At 30.8% G+C, this 19,103-nt stretch overlaps 1 protein-coding gene and 2 pseudogenes across 1 annotated transcript; all 3 read left to right on the top strand.

The window, feature by feature from the left end:
* Positions 1 to 2,141: 2,141 nt before the first annotated feature.
* LOC149565997 (peroxidase 4-like) lies at positions 2,142 to 3,500 on the top strand (annotated as a pseudogene).
* A 6,864-nt stretch (positions 3,501 to 10,364) lies between these two features.
* LOC149565996 (peroxidase 4 pseudogene) lies at positions 10,365 to 16,466 on the top strand (annotated as a pseudogene).
* A 111-nt stretch (positions 16,467 to 16,577) lies between these two features.
* Positions 16,578 to 18,571, top strand: LOC149565995 (peroxidase P7-like). Its single transcript, XM_089817319.1, has 4 exons — positions 16,578 to 16,799; positions 16,893 to 17,084; positions 17,716 to 17,881; positions 18,180 to 18,571. The coding sequence occupies exons 1-4, from the start codon at positions 16,578 to 16,580 to the stop codon at positions 18,569 to 18,571; spliced, it is 972 nt and encodes a 323-aa protein (XP_089673445.1).
* Positions 18,572 to 19,103: the final 532 nt, after the last annotated feature.

Genomic DNA, 19,103 nt, shown 5'->3' with positions numbered 1-19,103 from the left:
ATGTTTATGATCATTTTAAATCTTCTATTTATTGGATGTACTTGTGAAGACCAAGATCGATGTTCACATGAGAGCCACCAATTCAAACCTTTGAAGGTCTTTGCACATTGATGATAGGAATCTATGAATTGATTCTTGAGATCTTGATTTTCATGGTGTTATTTTGAAGGATTTCGAGTGTAAGGATTCGTAGAAGTGTGTTTTCTATTTGTTCACATTTTTCACACACAATTAGGAGTTGTGAAAATGAAATACATTGATGCATTCTTTGTAAGATGTTCCAAATCTTATTGTGTTGGACTTAATAGACAAAAATATAATAATTATAGTGATGCAATATGATTACAATTTATTATCCCTTACAACTCAATACTGCTACAACAAGTTACTAAGTTATCATATGAGAATCCTTAACCCTAAGCCATTTTAAACAAGACTTATGTTGGTTACAAAATCAAGAATAGTTATGTTGTTTAATAGAAATATAACTCATGGTATTTTCTTACAATAATAACTTGTATGGCTATTCCTAAGAGACATTGTCCTTTGACCCTACATGCACTATACCCAAGCCCCCATAGAAAAAACTTGGGGGGAAACTACATTGATGAAAATGGAAAAAATATATTTTTTGATTAGGATCCACATAAGAACTGTAAGGAATCCTATTTCAGCTAGCATGGAGATTGTTAGATCATATACAAAAAGTTTAAATCTACCTTTATAATTATAATTATTATAATTAAATAAAAATATTTTAATAATAACTTTTATGAATGAAATTGTATTTGATACAAGAGATTCAAGTGAAATACTTATTTCTTTGTCAATGAACGGACCCTTTCTCTATTGATGGAGTAGAATGGCGCCCACCACATCATAAGAAAAGAGTGTTTGGAGCTACAAGAAAAAATTAAAAGTAAGATTTTTTATTTCTTTGTGAAACTTAATTTTTTATTTGTTTATATATATATATATATATATATATATATATATATATATATATATATATATATATATATATATATATATATATATATATATATATATATATATATATATATATAGTGAAATAGCATTATAATTAAAAAATATTTAATTGTTCCTTCTTCTACAAAGTTTCAACCAATCTTGTAACAATTTAAAAATGAAATTTCTTTAAATTCTTAACATTGAATGATTGAGTTCAAGCCAATGTTTTAGAATTCATCAGTTTTCTTCTAAATAATTTGAATTTTCATTCTTCTAGAAAATTTCACCAAATCTTGAAATTATTATACATCCGTTTTAGAATTTTTATTTTATTTTTTATTTTTGCCAAAATCTAAACATGGAAGAATTGAATTTTAAAAAAGTACTTGAAAAGTTATCAAATTTTTTACTTTCAAATAAAATTATCAATACAATTTTTCTAACAAATTATTTACTCTAAATTGCATTAATTTTGTAATATAATTTTAATGTTTTTAAAACATGAAATATTTATAACATAAATAACCTTTCATTAAAATTTCATATTAACAGGTAAAATCTTAATTATCTTTAAAGATTTATATTTTTCGTTAGAAAAGATGATAGACCTATATTTATATTGATTTATATTTATGCTTTCTATTATTTAGTGGGATTAATAAATTTGATTTCTTACATGTAGTTAAAAAAGACAAATTTGTTGTTTAATAATTATGATAATTGTTTCTCTAGTAAATATGTTAAAGACATACCATTACAAAAACGGTATGCTGTTTTGGCTTCAATCTAAACCTTTGTGCGACACGCATATGTAGATTTGATTCGGACTTTTGATAAAAGTATAATTAAAATATCCTACTAGCCAGTCCGAATCCTCTCTTTATGGGTCGTCAACTCTCCTATATGCCAGTTGTACTGATTCTATATGCTGATCATTCGGCAAAATAAATTAAAGTGTTGGAGTTGTCTAAGACAAGCGAGCACGATAAGAAATATTGTCCATTTTGACACTTATTTACGTCGAACAGCCGTCGCGATAACTGCCACCGAAATTTAAAATGACTTCCTCGCCCTTTCATTGTATCGCTGGTGTTAGATAAGCGGTCACCAAATATGTGTATCTCCATCATTATATCTGCTGCATATTTTTCTGTATGCATTCGAAAACAATGGCTTCTTTCATCACTTTAGTAAAGATTATTGTTGTTTTTTGTATGGCTTTTCTGTTCAGCGGGATTGGGGTGTCTACCGCGAGTCTCAGCCCTGGTTTTTACGATAGCACGTGTCCGCAAGCATTTTCGATAATAGATTCCACAGTTGCTCAAGCTTTGGCCAATGAATCAAGAATGGGTGCATCCATACTTCGCCTCTTTCTCCACGATTGCTTTGTTCAAGTAAAAATATACATTTCTTTTCCACCATTGTTTTCTGTTCTTGCTAATACTTTAATCTGATGGTTTTCTCCGATTGTAGGGCTGTGATGGGTCTGTACTGTTGGATGACACGGCGAATTTCACAGGAGAGAAGAGTGCAGGAGCAAACGCAAATTCTGTCAGAGGTTTCGAAGTCATCGATAATATTAAGTCTCAAATTGAGAGTGCGTGCAGCGGCGTGGTTTCCTGCGCTGATATTCTCGCGTTAGCTACTCGTGATTCTGTTTTACAGGTATTCATGACTTTTATATATGCCAGATTCACAAATTATTTATATATTTGCACTTTGAGGATCGTCTATTTCAACTAATTTCTGGAATAGTTGATTTGATTTAAGTGCACTAGTGCATGTTTCAATACCAGCTGACAATTACCATTATTATTTTCCTATAATATGCAGTTGGGAGGCCCGACATGGAATGTGTTGTTGGGAAGGCGAGATGCGAGGACTGCAAGCATAAGCGCTGCAAACAAGAACCTTCCAGGCCCGGGTTCGAGTCTCAGCAGTCTCATCTCAGCATTTAAAGCTCAAGGAATGAATGCCGCGGATATGGTTGCACTTTCTGGTAGCCATAATTCCTATCTTCATTTTTCGGACCATGAAAATTTTTAATGGTGCTATCAGATTATCTAATATATGTTTTTTTGATGGTCTGTGGATACGATAATAGGTGCTCATACAATCGGCAATGCCCGTTGCCTCTTCTATAGATCTCGTATCTACGGTGATACCAACATAGACCAGACTTTTGCGGCTTCTCTTCAGGCAAACTGTGCCAGCAGAAGTGGCCCTACAGATAACAATCTCGCATTCTAATTAGATGTGACAACTCCTACTGTATTTGATAATGGATACTACCAAGCTCTGGAAAACTTCGAGGGTCTTTTCCACTCTGACCAGGAACTGTTTAACAACGGCTCAGCGAATAATTGAGTTAGTACACAAGTTAGTGCTCAAGTGAGTAGTTACAGTGCTGATCAAAATACTTTCTTCTTTGATTTTGCTGCTGCAATGATTAAATTGGGCAATATCAAACCTCTTACTGGAAAGAGGAGGAGATTAGAAAGAACAGTAGAAGTGTTAACTGTGTCTAAACACGCTTACGTAATCTGACATCTTAATAAAAGGGAAGTACACGACCAACATCATATTATGTTGATTAATGGAGTGAAGACTTTGAACGGTGCGGGGTCTCCTCCCCATACCCATACCTATGAGTCCATTAGCCCAATTCTCTGTAATCAAATGCATCCCGATCTCTTTTAAGTGGATGTTGTTTATTATTATATATTTGTAGTCCATGCTTATTTTTAGTAATGAGCTTGAAGCTTGGGTGGAGGCGCGATGAATGGAAGGGTAGTGTAAGAAGTTGGGTTTTAATTGTGAGGAAGTTAGAGTTTTAATTATGAGGAGCCTTATCAAATTCTAGATACATAAACTTTAGATTTATAGAACTTAGAAATTTGAAATTCTAAATGATTAAAATCTTACTTATGTAAATTCATAAAATTAAAATTTTAGATATGAAAATATTAGGTTCTTTTCACATAGACAATTTAGATTATAGCTCTAAGAAAGATTAAATAAAAAATTATAATTTGATATAATCTCTTTAATAAATCATTTGAGGGCCCCCTCTTTCAAGTAATGTAAATTTTTCATAAACTTATTTAGAGCCTATAACTAAGTGTAGTCGTTATCTTATACAATCACTATTATTACAAGTCTTATCACCATTATCTATAAAGCTAACCTCTTGGTGCTCATTAATTATTTATAAAACATATATATTCATTTCAATAAAGAAAAAAATATTACAATTGGAAGCATTGTATTTCATTGCATCGATTACTCGATTGACATGTCTCTAATATGACTCACTTTGAACTCTTAAACCCATTAGTATAAGGTAAAAGTTCCTTAGAATGTGTTAAGTTTGGTTGCATGTACTTTTATTTTCAAATGTCTATATTATCCCTAATAACAACTAAATAGGCTTTTCTATTATCCCTTAATTGATTTGTTTTAATATTGATATTTTTTAATAAATAAAAAAGTAAGGAGTAATGTACTTCCTTATTTGAGCATTATAATTAGGACAATATTTCTCACTCCTTTGGTGGAGGCTAATGGGATTTGAAAGACATCACTTGTGCATGTATTTTCTAAAAGGAAAATATTATAATATCAAGATTTGTAAAAAGGTAGGAAATATTTTGTTAACAATTAGGCTATTATAAGAATACTAATATGCATTCCTCAAATTCACAAGTAAAAGTTAAAAAGTTATATAAAAAATACAAAGAAAATCATTAATTTGTCTCATATTTTTTTATCCTTTTTAGTAAGTAAGCCAATCATTTTTCTTTAAGTAGTGATCAAATTTTGCTATTTCAATCAATAACTGATATAGATTTTTTTTTTTAAATTACATTTTTTGTAGATTCTCATATAGTATTGATGCTAATTTTTAACTTAATAAACTTATCAAAATTATTTTTATTTCAATTGTAATCCATTGATATGTTTGGAATTCTCATATTTTTTAATTTTTAATTCTATAACAAAGTCGCAATGTTTCTTCCTCTAAAATTTATTTATTGCACATGAGAAATTATCTATGTTAGTTTTTCATTTTAATTTCATGAATGTGTTCAATTACTATAACTTGTTATACTAATTTTGAATTTTTAAAATTATTAATTATTAAATTTTAAGTATTAATCATTAATTATTAATTATTAATTTTTGACTTTTATCTTTTAAAATTTCTATTATACCTAAAAATATTTTTAATATTATAATTCAACTAAATTTATTCGCATATAATTTTCAAATTAATTTTATTAATGAAAAATACTGATCACTGTGTGACACTTGTTAATAAGATTGATACAACAAAAAAATTGTAAACTTTATAGTCTCATTTACAAATTCTAACTTATTTGTTATGAACATATCTTAACCCCTTTTAGATTAAACCAATTAAAGTTATTTTGGACTTTTATTGCCGACACTATAGGACTTATAGAATTTGTTTAGTTGCACTATAAAGGATGGTATAGTAGGCGACCTAGTGCATCTTGTCTATCAACATAACAAAGGGATTAAAAAAATATTGTGAAACTAATCATAAGTATCCTTTCACTTAGAATACTTCCTTTATCCAAGGCCTATATAAGAATTAACATCATTGGCCATTTGTAGCTCCCATATCCCTGCACCCTTATTCCACAAGTGAGTCACTTATTTCTCTACCTCCTTTATGTCACATGAACCATGCTAGTAAATAGTCAATTATATAGTTGGTTTATGGGAACAACGAATATATTGGTAAGTATTAATTGCTTACTAATTAGATTAGTTGTAGAATTAGTCTAACTATGCTATAAAACATTTATAGTTTAATATGAATGTTAAGAAAAATAGATCAAGTAATGATCCACTTAGTTCAAATTGTTTCATGTGGATTTTTTTATTTTCTTAATTTAATTATTTAAATGCACATATGAAGTTGAAATAACATCTTTACTTCTAATTGTTATTTTTAAAGGTAATAAGTATAACATAGTTTCCTCATTTGGTAATTGTAAATTGATATGTTCCTATATATGTATGTTGCTTTCATTTATTATTACACATATATTATCATCCAAATAGGATTGTTAAGGTCAAAATCCTCCTTGACCTCCTCCTCCACCTAAAAATATCCACTTGCCTCAACCCACTCCATATCTACCTCCACCTCCACCTCCACCTCCACCTCCACCTCCATAGTGTCTAGGTCTAGAGGACTCAACTTGGTTGTTAGGAAATATCATGTAGAGAATAAATGGAATATTAGAGAACATTAATATAATTAGACTTGATCCATATCCCTCACCATACTTATTACTTGGTAGATGAACCGTGGAACTGTTGTGTATCATATTAGTTAAATTAATTCTGATCTTGATAATTTTCATTGATGGAAGGAGGATATCTAAGCTTTCTATGTTGATGACCTCTCTTACAAAGAAGTTATTCATTTGAAAATTCAAAAAGGCCACAAAGCCAAATTTTAAAAAACTCCAAAGACTAAAGAAACAAATCCTCTAAATAAAAAAATAAATTCTATTAGGTGGTTTACACAACCACATATTAGTATCCATTTATAGGAGAAGTGGTAGAAGCTATTTGAGCATAAAAAACATAATAATGATGTGCATTATTGTTTTTTATAAAAAGATTAAATTCAAATTTGGTAGAAAAATAAATTACTTTGACATTAAAGAATTTTAGGGGGATGGTCATGATATAACACAAGATAGGATACGGGAGCATGTTGTTGATGTAGCTTGATATCATGTGTGCTATGCTCTCCTTGTTTATTCTTCCACTCTTACATATTCTCACAATTGTTCACCATTGCGAATTACTTTTTTACACTTGGTTCATTGAGAGCCCTTTTAAGAAATTTGAGGTAGTAGTTCATGCGGTGTAAGTGTGGGTGAGAATGATTTTACTATATATATATATATATATATATATATATATATATATATATATATATATATATATATATATATATATATATATATATATATATATATATATATATATATATATATATATATGTACACACATACATACATATATATATATGTACACACATACACATATATATACATATGTGTGTGTGTGTGTAAATATATAGATATATGTACATCTCTCTCTCTCTCTCTCTCTCTCTCTCTCTCTCTCTGTATACACACACAGACACACACATGTATGTGTGTGTGTATAAATAAATAAATAAATACATGTGCATGCACACACATGCACATGTGCGTGTGTGGAGTTTTTGGTTTGAGTTTCAACTATCTCATCTTAGCATTTTTAGCTCAAGGACTAAATGTCATAGATATGATTGCACTTTCTAACAGCTGTAATTCCTATCTTCATTTTTCAAACCATGATTCTTTTTAATGGTGTTATTAGATTATCTAATATTTTTTTGATGGTGGATGGATATGATAAATAGGTTCTCATATAGTCGTAAATACCCATTTCCTCTTCTATAGATCTTGTATTTACAGTGATACCAACATAGACCAAACTTTTGCAAATTCTCTCTAGGAAAATTGTGCTAGAACAAGTGGCCCTATAGATAGCAATCTCTCATGCTTAGATGTCACAACTCCTACTATATTTGATAATGGATACTACCAAGCTCTAGAAAAATTTTAGGGTCTTTTCCACTCTGACCAAGAATTATTTAACAATGACTCAACAAATACCTAAGTTAGTACACAAGTGCTTGTAGTTATAGTGCTGATCAAAATGCTTTCTTTAATGATTTTTCTACTACAATGATTAAATTCAGAAATATCAAACCTCTCACTAGAAAGATGGGGGAGATTAGAAACAACTAGAAGTGTTAACTATGTTTAAATGACCAGCCTTAAAACATCACACACTAAGGAAGAAATTAGGCTTGGAAAAGTAAGTCAAACTTTGACTATTTAACACTTTTACACTAGGAATCAAGCCTTGGTGTGTGATGTTTAAGCCATTTGTGTTTAAATTTTCTTAAGCCCTATAACATCTTAATAAAAGGGAGGAACATGACCAACAACATATTATGTTGATTAATATAGTGAAAACTTTAAATGGTGTTGGATCTCCTCCCCATGCTCATAGCCATTAGTCCATTTTTCCATTCTCAATAATCAAATGCATTTCAATCTCTTTTAAGTGGATGTTGTTTATTATTATATATTTGTAGTCCATGCAAATCTTTACTAATGATCTTGAAGCTTGGGTGGAGGTATGATGAAGGTATTGTAAGAAGTTGGGTTTTAATTATGAGAAAGTTTTTCTAATCTTGTGTATTTCAATATCTTTTAATTAGATATTGTTTATTATTATATATTTTGTAGTCCATGCACATTTTTAGCAATTAGCTTGAAGAGTATGTCTAAGAAGTTTGGTTTTAATTATGAGTAACTTTATCAAATTCTACATATATTAGCTTTAGATTTATAAAACAAAAAAGTACAAATAGTTAAAAATTTAAAATTCTAAATAATTAAAATATTAGATATGTAAATCCACACAATTAAAATTTTAGCTTTGAAAATCTGAAGTACTTTTCACATAGACATTATATTATAACCTAGAGAGAGATTAAATTTAAATTTAAATTCATTTATCCTAAAAGTTATAATTAAATACAATCTCTTTAATAAATCATTTGAAAGCCCCCTCTATCAAGTAATGCAAAATTTTTATACATCGTTATATGTAGTGGTTTATTTTACTAGCATGCATCTACAAAATGGTGTACAGACTTATGTTGATAGAAGTCTTATGATTTATTTGGACATCCTAATTCATGTTATACTAGAAATACAAGTGTTTGTGATTAGGTAGGAATAAACCAACCAACATGGTGAGACAACCCAATTCAAAAGTAAATAAACTTGTTTAGAGCCTATAGTTGAGTGCACTCATTATCTTATCCAATCATTGTTATTACAAGTCTTATTGTCATTATCTATAAAATTAACCTCTTAGTGCTCATTAATTATTTATATAACATATATATTCGTTTCAATAAAGACAAGTTAATGAATCTAAAGAAAAAATCATTACATTCAGAAGTATTGTATTTCATTGGCATGGATTACTTGATCAACATGTCTCTAATATGACTCGCTTTGAGCTCTTAAACCCATTGGTAGTGAAAGTTCCCTGAATGTGTTAAGTTTTATTGCATGTACTTTTATTTTTAAATGTCTATAAGCACTAAGTAAGCTTTATGATTATCAATTAATTGATTTTTGTTAATATTGGTATTTTTCAACAAATAAAAAGGTAAGAAATAATATACTTCCTTATTTGACCATAATTATTAGGACAATATTTCTCACTCCTTTATTGCAAGCTAATGGGGTTGGAAAGCAACAGTTACACATGTATTTTCTATAAGGAAAATATTATAATATCAAGATTCCATAAAAAGGGTAAGAAATATTTGTCAATAATTAGGTTATCATAAGAAGACTAATATGAATTCCTCAAATTAAAAAGTAATAGTAAGAAAGCAATACAAAAAATACTAAGAAAGTCATTAATATGTCCCATATTTCTTTTTCTTTTTAGTATGTAAGAAATATACTATTGCAATCACTTTTCTTTTCTTTAAGTACTAATCAAATATTGATATTTCAACAAATAACTAATTTATATTTAAAAAAATAAATTATTTTTAGATTTTCATATCGTATTGATGTCATTTTTTTACTTGATAAATTTATCAAAAAATAAAGTATTGATTGTGATTGGTTGATATGTTTGGGTTTGTAATTTTTAATTATTAAATTGTAACTATTAATAATTAATTTTTGAGTTTTATCTTTTAAAATTCCTATTATAGCTAAAATTATTTTTAATATTACAATTCAACTAAGTTTATTCTTATAGAATTAATCAATTTCTTCTATTATTGACAAATACTAGCCACCATGTGACAGTTCTTAATGAGATTGATACAACAAATAGTTTATAAACTTTATACTTTGATTTACAAATTCTAAGTTGATTTGTTATGAACATATCTTTACTCCTTTTAGATTAAACCAATTCAAATTATTTTGGACTTTAATTGCCGACATTATAAAACTTGTAGAGTTGCACTATAAAAGATGGTATAGTAGGCAACCTAGTGTCTATGAACATAACAAAGAAATTGAATTTTTTTGTGAAACTAATCATAATTATTTGATAAAAAAATGACATATTAAAAATAACACTAATTATATCAAATTTAAAAAATTGTTAAAAATCTATAATATTATTTTTAAAAATTGATAAATATTTTAGATCACACTTCACATAACCAACAAAGAGTTTTACAGTCCACTAGTGCATATTTTAACACCAGATGGCAAATACCATTAATTTTTTCCTACAATATGCAATTGGGAGGCTCGACATGGAATGTGTTGTTGGGAAGGCAAGATGCGATGACTGCGAGCAAAACCGCTGCAAACAGGAACCTTCTAGGCCTGGGTTTGAGTCTCAACATTCTCATCTTAGCATTTAAAGCACAAGGATTGAATGTCGTGGATATAGTTGCACTTTTTGGTAGCCGTAATTCCTATCTTCAATTTTTGGACGATGATTTTTTTTAATGGTGTTATCAAATTATCTGATATTTTATTTTTTATGGTCTATGGATATGATAAATAGGTTCTCATACAATCAGCAACGCCCATTGCTTCTTCTATAGATCTCATATCTACAGTGATACCAACATAGACCAGACTTTTGTGGCTTCTCTTCAGGAAAACTGTGCCAGCACAAGTGGCCTTACAAATAACAATCTCACATTCTTAGATTTCACAACTCCTACTGTATTTGATAATGCATACTACCAATCTCTAGAAAAGGTCGAGGGTATTTTCCACTCTGACCAGGAATTGTTTAACAACGGATCAACAAATAATCAAGCTGGTACACAAGTTAGTGCTCAAGTGAGTAGTTACAATGCTTATCAAAATGTCTACAAAATGTCTTCTTCAATGACTTTGTTGCTGCAATGAATAAATTGGGGAATATCAAACCCTCACTGGAAGGAAGGGGAATATTAGAAAGATCTATTGAAGAGTTAACTATTTCTAAATGTGCTTATGGATTTTGACATCTTCATAAAAGGGAGGATTATGACCAAGATTGAATATTATGTTGATTAATGGAATGGAGACTTTAAATGGTGTTGGGTGTCCTCCCCATACTCAAACCTATTATTCCATTCGCCCATTCTCTGTAATCAAATGCATTTCAATCTCTTTTAAGTGGATGTTGTTTATTATTATATATTTGTAGTCCATGCACATTTTTAGTAATGAGCTTGAAGCTTGGGTGGAGCCGCGATGAAGAGTAGTGTAAGGAGTTGGGTTTTAATAATGAGGAAGATTTTCTAATCTTGTGCATTTTAATCTCTTTAAGTGGATATTGTTTATTATTACATATTTACAATCCATACACTTTTTTAGTAATGAGCTCAAAGGGTATGTGTACAAAGTTACATTTTAATTATTGGGAACCTTATCAAATTTAATATATATAAACTTTAGATTTATAAAACTAAAAAATAGAAATGAAGAGGGAGGTTCACACTTTGCAAGTTGGATACGTAATGATTTATGTGTCCTTACACCATACTCCTATTGCAGATGGAGAAAGTGTTGTCATTTTGTTTAGTTTCTTTATTGGTTTTAGTCTATGGTTCTTGTGATTGTTTTCCCTTTACTCTCATACTCATACCATAGGCTGTTCTATTTATCATTTTCTATGATTCTAACTTATGTCCTTTCCTTTCATCATTCACAAGCATGGTCTTATTTTTTGGGCTCTTCTTGTGTGAGTGCTAATCATTTTGTGAAGCGCCTCTTTAGATAGACTAGTGTTATCCTTGTAGTTTGTTTTCTAATGGATGCCTCTCCTTTTGAGGATGGGGATGAAGGAAATATTAGTAATAATGGAGATCAAGAGCATGAAAACAAAATCTAGGAGATTAATATAAACAAATTGTCATAAAAGATAGTGGTTACTAAGAAGTTGTCCTAGGTTCTAGTGATGACAAGATTTGAAGGAAAATTTGGTATAACAAGCAATGGAGGATCTCATTCTGAAGAGTCCAACTCTGATCGAGATAGATCTAGAGTGGAATGCAGAATACCTTCTCTCGAGTCAAACCTTAAATATGATATTGAAGGTAAGGTCTCAAAGAAAAGTATGACCTACACTTTGTCTCCAAATGATGATATGATTATGCCTATTAGAAATGAACAAAATAGACTTAAGAATGTTGCATTTTTTTGTTTGCATGGGTATTAAATGACACAGTGCAAGGAAGGAGAATTTCTAAAGGAGATGTCCTAGCCTGCACAAATTATCCACACAATGAAAATATAACAATAAAATAGAGATTTAAATCCAATGTAATGCAAATTCACATAATAGAATCATAATGTTTACATCCAACATGCCCACATGTAAGGCCTTTTAGATTGTGGCCAAATGCATAAGCAACTATAATGGTAATTGTACAAGACCTCACAAGATCCAAACTCCAACTAGCCTAGATCCACAATCTAGTAGAGAATCTCCAAGAAGAAACTCAACTTGTGCTCCCAAGCCACCAAGAAACCTTTTTGGTTCCCAAGCCCACACTTAACTACTAGCTCTTCTCAACTTTTCTCCTCTCAGCTACTCCATGCTAAATGATCATGCTGAATTTTGACTCTAGACTCCACAAGACCCTCTACTTATATTAAACTAACCCACATGCAGGCATAGAAACCCTTACATTAAATACATCCTTAACCCACAAGTCAGCTTGACAAGCCCCAAGTTTACAATGCATAAATAACTCAAATGATAACATGAAAGTATGTGCCCATGGGCATAGGTCCATGATCCATCCAATGATCCAAATGCAAGTGCACATTTCCAAGGCAACATTGGATTGTCATTACTGCAACTGAGCCATCCAGAGAAGCTTGAGCTATGAAAGGATGTATTTATTTATCAACACATGTCGAGAAAATCAAAGGTTTCTGAACACCCTAGTTGAGACAAAGAAAGCATACAAGTTGAGTAATTTAGTTGAGACCGAGCAAATAGAAAGCTACTTATTGTTGAGTGAATAGAATGTGTGGAGGCTGAGTGACATCATGAATGCTAGTTATGACCAAGCTTCAGAATATTTAAGTGTCAAGTAAACCAGTATTGACATATGAATTTGTAATTGTACAAACACTTATGTAATTCATTCTAGCTGACCTCTATACAACATTTAAGGATTGAAGAGTTATTAAAGAGGAAATTATGTATTTGTTAGAAGGTATTAATTCCTAGGAAAATAGATTAACCAATAAGAATATTAGAATGGAAAATGGAAAAAATATGAAATATGGATGGTTGATCCTAATCTAGAACCTTCAAGGATCATCTATTCAAGGAGGGTTTCTAACCTAGAAAGTAATGTGAGAAAAATAGAGAGTGTGTGAATCATATAGATAAGCATGCATGTGAAGAGAAGCAAAGTGAAAAAGAAAACAAGCTAAGTATTGAGGAAGGAGTTCAAAGAGTGCAACCAGAGTAGTGAAGGACAAAACATATATATCATATAAGGAGATAATATTGTTTGAGAGAGGAGATCCTTAATCAACTTTCAGAACAAACTAAAGGGAGAGGTATTCAATCAAATGTAATAGATTAGTCAAGGAAAATCTCTTAATAGAGTGGTTCTAGCAGATCCACTTCAAATCTCTTAATAGATTCCTTATTTTATTGTAAGTGTAAAATCCTTTCACAGGGTAAGACCTAATAGTCTTAAATGATTTTAACAGAGTAGACCCCTCATAGGGTAGATCATCTGATATGATCAAATTGTAACCTTAACAGGTTAACTTTGTTGTTGCAATGGTGAAGATTTGTGGATTTCATCCCCACCCTAGTTTTATGTTCATATTGAAGTGTTTTGGGGTAACCAAAATCATTGTGTTATGTGTTGATGATTTTCATGGATGTTATGCTTAGATAGATTTCATTTAAGCATTACATATTTATGGTTGTATGGTATAAGTTTATAGATATGAGATGGATTAAGTGTGATTTTTTTAATTAGTAAAAAGTGTTACAGATCTTGATTCACCACCCCCCTTTCCCTCTCAGTATCTTGTTTCCCATTAAGATTTCGAATAGTTTAGGTGTTAATAATAGAAGGGCCACATTATCCTAAGAAAAAAAATCAAATAAAAAGTAACATAGAGATAAAGAGAGAATAATAATGCTTCACAAAAATGGGACTGATAATCCTTGAAGATGACTACAATGCTTCCAATTGCTTGAGAATGATATCATTACAGCTTCTTATAGTATGAGATCATTACAAGCTCTTACAATATGAGAACATTACATTCTCTTATAATGTGAGATTATTGTAAATTCTTTGAAAAAAAGTCTCCTTCAAAATTCTCAGATGCCTTGTTTATATAGGCACTTACCACCTAGGAGATTTCAATCAAAATGAATATCAGATAAAGTTTGGAGGGAGTAAATATAAACACCCTTCTAGAAATAGTAAATGTAATATTAATAATATTTCATGAAACCTAATATGATTTTTATTTTCTCTTATACAAATCACTAATTTTCTTGTTCCTTTTAAGATTTCCTATTTTTAGGATTCAGATTGCCTATTTTTAGATCCTACACATTTCTATATTCTATTTTTAAAACTTTCTTTAAATTCTTTTCTTGATCTACTATTTTCCTTTTTGTTGGCTGTTGGGTTCCTAATGCTTTATTAATAGTAAAGTTTTACAATTAGGGATCTAGAATCCATCATTTGCCATGTTTTGATGTAGAGCATCAAGATGGACCAAAAAAATTAAATTAGAAATTACTTTTCACACAAAGGATCATTACAAAGAGAAGGAAATGAGCTTAAATTAGTAATTGGGGATGCTTCTTAGCAACCTATGGGATATTCGAGAAGATTATTTAATAACTTTGTTTCTAGATGCTTTTCTAGAGGTGTGTGCATTAGGATTTGTCTGGTTTTTTGGGAGGGGAGGAGGGGATTTTATTCATCATATGACATTGTTATTTTGGATTAAAGATTTATGTTTAATCTACTATTTTATCATATTTTTTCCTTAATACAAAACATTAAGAATCAAATCTATTGTAAAAAATATTTGTAAGTAAAGAAAAAATTGAGAATTATCTAAAATATTTTTTCATTCCAATCAAAATTAAAAGACATTTTATATGATGTGAGATATCCCATTAGACATGCTAAATCATAATATTCTAACAAAAGAAAAATTACATTATTGAATTTGATTTGAACAATTACATCTATCATAATGGAAAACATTATTTTTATTCTATTAGTTTATAATGTATGTCATGACTTATAACTCCTATAGTTCATAAAGAAGGATTTTTATTGGTTAGTGTATGAAGTAGAATAAGAACAAAATTAAAGGAGTGACATATATTGCCTTGGGTCCCTTTGAAATGATAGTTGGAGCACGTCTTTGTAAACCTAATGTCTAGTGTCTCATCTCATTGTATAATGATAATGCACTAAAACATTTTGTATATCTAATCCCATTTCAAGTTGATGTGTTGATATTGGTAATTTCTGTGAAGATGTTGAAACATGAAACAATATGAAGCATCATTATATAGGTTTTATGTTGAAATGTTCATTTATAAACATGATATATATATTTTCATGACAAAAAGTATCTTGTTTCAAGACATATAATTGTAATTAGTATTAGATACTATGTAGAATGTCACAAAACTATGAATTAGTTGAATGCTTATCTTGTTTGAAGTTTCAGTCAATCATGTCAAAAATTGAACATATTCTTAAAAAATGAAACTTTTTGTAAAATCTTAAAATAAAATAATTGAGTTTAAACAAGAAAAAATAGATTTATCTTTTTTTTTAAATTATTAAAAAAGATTTACCAATTAACAACTTCAGTTTTAGTTGAGAGTCTTTACTGAAAATAAAATAAAATATATTATAATAATTTCTACTAGTATGGCCCAAACAAATAAAAATAAATAAAATATCTCTTATTTAGCATGAAGGTTTTTTTATATTTGATTTGATAAAACATTTCAAAAAATTGCTAATTATGGCAATTATCTATTGAATACAAAAAGTCAAAAGACATAGCAATTAAAAAATGGTATCATGGTTGCGTAGGCCTAAAAAATCCGAGCGACTGATTATATTTATGAAGGGAACAACAATAAAATAACATATCGTGTTTGAGTTTTATGAGTAGATAAATACAAGCGAATGTGCATTATGTGTCTGGGTAGACAGTACGAATTTCTCATGTCAGAGAACAGAGGAGTTTAAATAGTTGTTATATGATAATGCGGAGCTGTTTGGCGTTGAAGACAAGCGAGCACGATACAAAATAATGTCTAATTTATCTAGAAACGCCGTCGCGGCAACTACCACTGAAACTTAAAATGTGTTTTCCCCACATTCAATGTATCGCTGGAATTATATAAACGATGCCAAGCTTTTCTAATCCAATCAAATTATCTGTACTGCAGTTTTCTGTATGCAATCGAAGACAATGGCTTCTGTCACCTGTTCACAGAAGACTGTTATTTTCTGTATGGCTCTGGTGTTTTGCTGGAGTGGCCTGTCTGAGGCGGCGCTTAGCCCTAGCTTTTACGATGCCACGTGTCCGCAAGCATTTTCGATAATAAATTCCACAGTTGCGCAAGCTTTGGCCAATGAATCGAGAATGGGCGCATCCTTACTCCGCCTCTTTTTCCACGATTGCTTTGTTCAAGTAACATACATTTCTTTTCCTCCGTTATTTTCTGTACTTCACATTTTGAACAGGAATTTTAATTGTGTTTCTGTTGGGTCGATCCCATTGTAGGGCTGCGATGGGTCAGTACTGTTGGATAACACAGCGAATTTCACAGGAGAGAAGAGTGCTTCACCTAACGTCAATTCACTGAGAGGTTTCGAAGTCATTGATAGTATCAAGTCTCAAATCGAAAGTGCCTGCAGCGGCGTTGTTTCTTGTGCAGATATTCTCGCAGTAGCCACTCGTGATTCTGTTGTACAGGCAATAAATATATTGCTTTCACATATATACACACGTTTATATAGTCATTTCTAAATGTTATGTATATTAAAAAATTATATTAAAAATGAGGACTGGTTTGTGTGAACTACTCCTTACGAGATATGGATCAACTAGTTTGACTAGTTAAATTTTAAGTTTGATAGCTATATCATAATTTGATTTGGTGTAGAAAATATTGCCTATTTATTAATTCATAAGCTTAAGGGACTTTCTAATTAAGGTTCATAAGACACAACACTTGGTGAAGGTTTTGCAAAAGTAGTTGCAAGGAGATTGGGTTTAAGCATGGAGGAGACTCTTAGTTAACCATGGAGGAGCTGGAGTAGTACTAAAATGGATGATGTCACTTCACCTTTATGAGCATCACCTAGATTCAAGGAGTATATAGTGTTCCATTTATTCTTGTGAGAGATGGGTTGGTGTGAACCCCTACTCATGAAGCATGAATTGATCTTTGACTCAAGATCTACACAATTAAACCTTAATAACAATATCACAATTTAATTGTCATTGCCATATGAGTAACTTTTACAATGTATCATTTGGAACTATTTTAGATTCACAGAATAGCATATGACATTAATTTTACCTAAAATTTACAAATTTGCATTTAGGAGGTCCAAGATGGAATGTGCTGGTGGGAAGGCGAGATGCGAGAACTGCAAGCAAAACGGCTGCAAACAGGAACCTTCCAGGCCCGGGTTCGAGCCTCAGCAGTCTCATCTCGGCATTTCAAACGCAAGGATTGAATGCCACTGATATGGTTACACTTTCTGGTAATCATAATTCATTATTGTATCTTTTAACTGTAACTCATTTGAGAACTACGCTTTTTATTGATCTTGTTCTTGTCATAAAAATAAAAAGGCAGAAACTTAGGTGCACGCTTTAAAAAAGGACAAGGCATTTTCATCTTTAGTTTCTTTATATTTGTTTTAATTGTTTTCAATAGTGAATCTTCACATTTGTTATATAAATGATGAAACAGTTGAAACTTTGATATCTCTTGCCTCTAAGCGCTTGGTATAGGTACTAACGATGGACTTATTGTTAATGGTGTGCGTAAATGAATAGGTGCTCATACAATCGGCAACGCCCGTTGCCTCTTCTACAGATCTCGTATTTACGGCGATACCAACATAAATCAGACTTTTGCAGTTTCTCTACAAACAAACTGTGCCAGCAGCAGTGGTTCTACAGACAACAACCTTGGCTCCTTAGATGTGACAACTCCTACTGTTTTTGATAATGGATACTACCAAGCTCTAAAAAATTTTGAGGGTCTTTTCCACTCTGATCAGGAATTGTTTAATAACGGCACAGCGGATGCTCAGGTTACTAACTACGGCACTGATCAAAATGCCTTCTTTACTGATTTTGCAGCTGCCATGATTAAGCTAGGAAATATCAAAGTTCTCACCGGAGCTAAGGGGGAGATTAGAAAGAACTGTAGGCTGATTAATTGATGTGTAAATGGGCCATTGGTCTCTGATGACATTTTATATTGTTGTAATGCAAACTGTAATAAAGAGAAAATGAATAAGATCTCCCTCATAATGCGTTATATAATGGATTGAAGACTTAAAAGGGTTTGGATCTCCTTGCCCACGCAACATTCCATTAGCTCTATTTAAAACAAATAAATGTTCGCCCATATTGGTCGTGGACGCTTTTATTATTCTATCTATTTAGTTGAAAATTTGGATCTTGAAACTACAAGATTTATTGACGCCTTCATAAGCTGCAAAGTTGGATCCCACCGAAAAATGGCATAAACATTCTTGTTGTGCCAAAACTGGCCGATGGCATAATAAAAATTGGTTTCCATGCTGATCACATCAATACATTACATGGATGGCCTCGCGTACCTATTTTGGGACATTGCTGCCTTTATTAGTTCCTGCCGTAGGCTGAGAACTATAGGCATCGACCAAACTTAAATGGTTATTAATAATCACTTTTTTAACAAATCAGGTACAAAATATTTTTATATTTTAA

The sequence above is a fragment of the Cupressus sempervirens genome, chromosome 3 (assembly GCF_028749045.1).
Source record: "Cupressus sempervirens isolate cs-2001-9-10 chromosome 3, ASM2874904v1, whole genome shotgun sequence".
NCBI lineage: Eukaryota > Viridiplantae > Streptophyta > Pinopsida > Cupressales > Cupressaceae > Cupressus > Cupressus sempervirens.
Note: the sequence above shows the minus strand (reverse complement) of the source record. Positions and strands in the feature narration are given on the sequence as shown.

Coding starts and splice junctions, on each gene's coding strand:
- LOC149565995 (XM_089817319.1), top strand. CDS start 16,578: ATGGCTTCTGTCACCTGTTCACAGAAGACTGTTATTTTCTGTATGGCT. Junction 16,800..16,892: donor TCCACGATTGCTTTGTTCAA/GTAACATACATT, acceptor ATCCCATTGTAG/GGCTGCGATGGGTCAGTACT. Junction 17,882..18,179: donor TGATATGGTTACACTTTCTG/GTAATCATAATT, acceptor GTAAATGAATAG/GTGCTCATACAATCGGCAAC.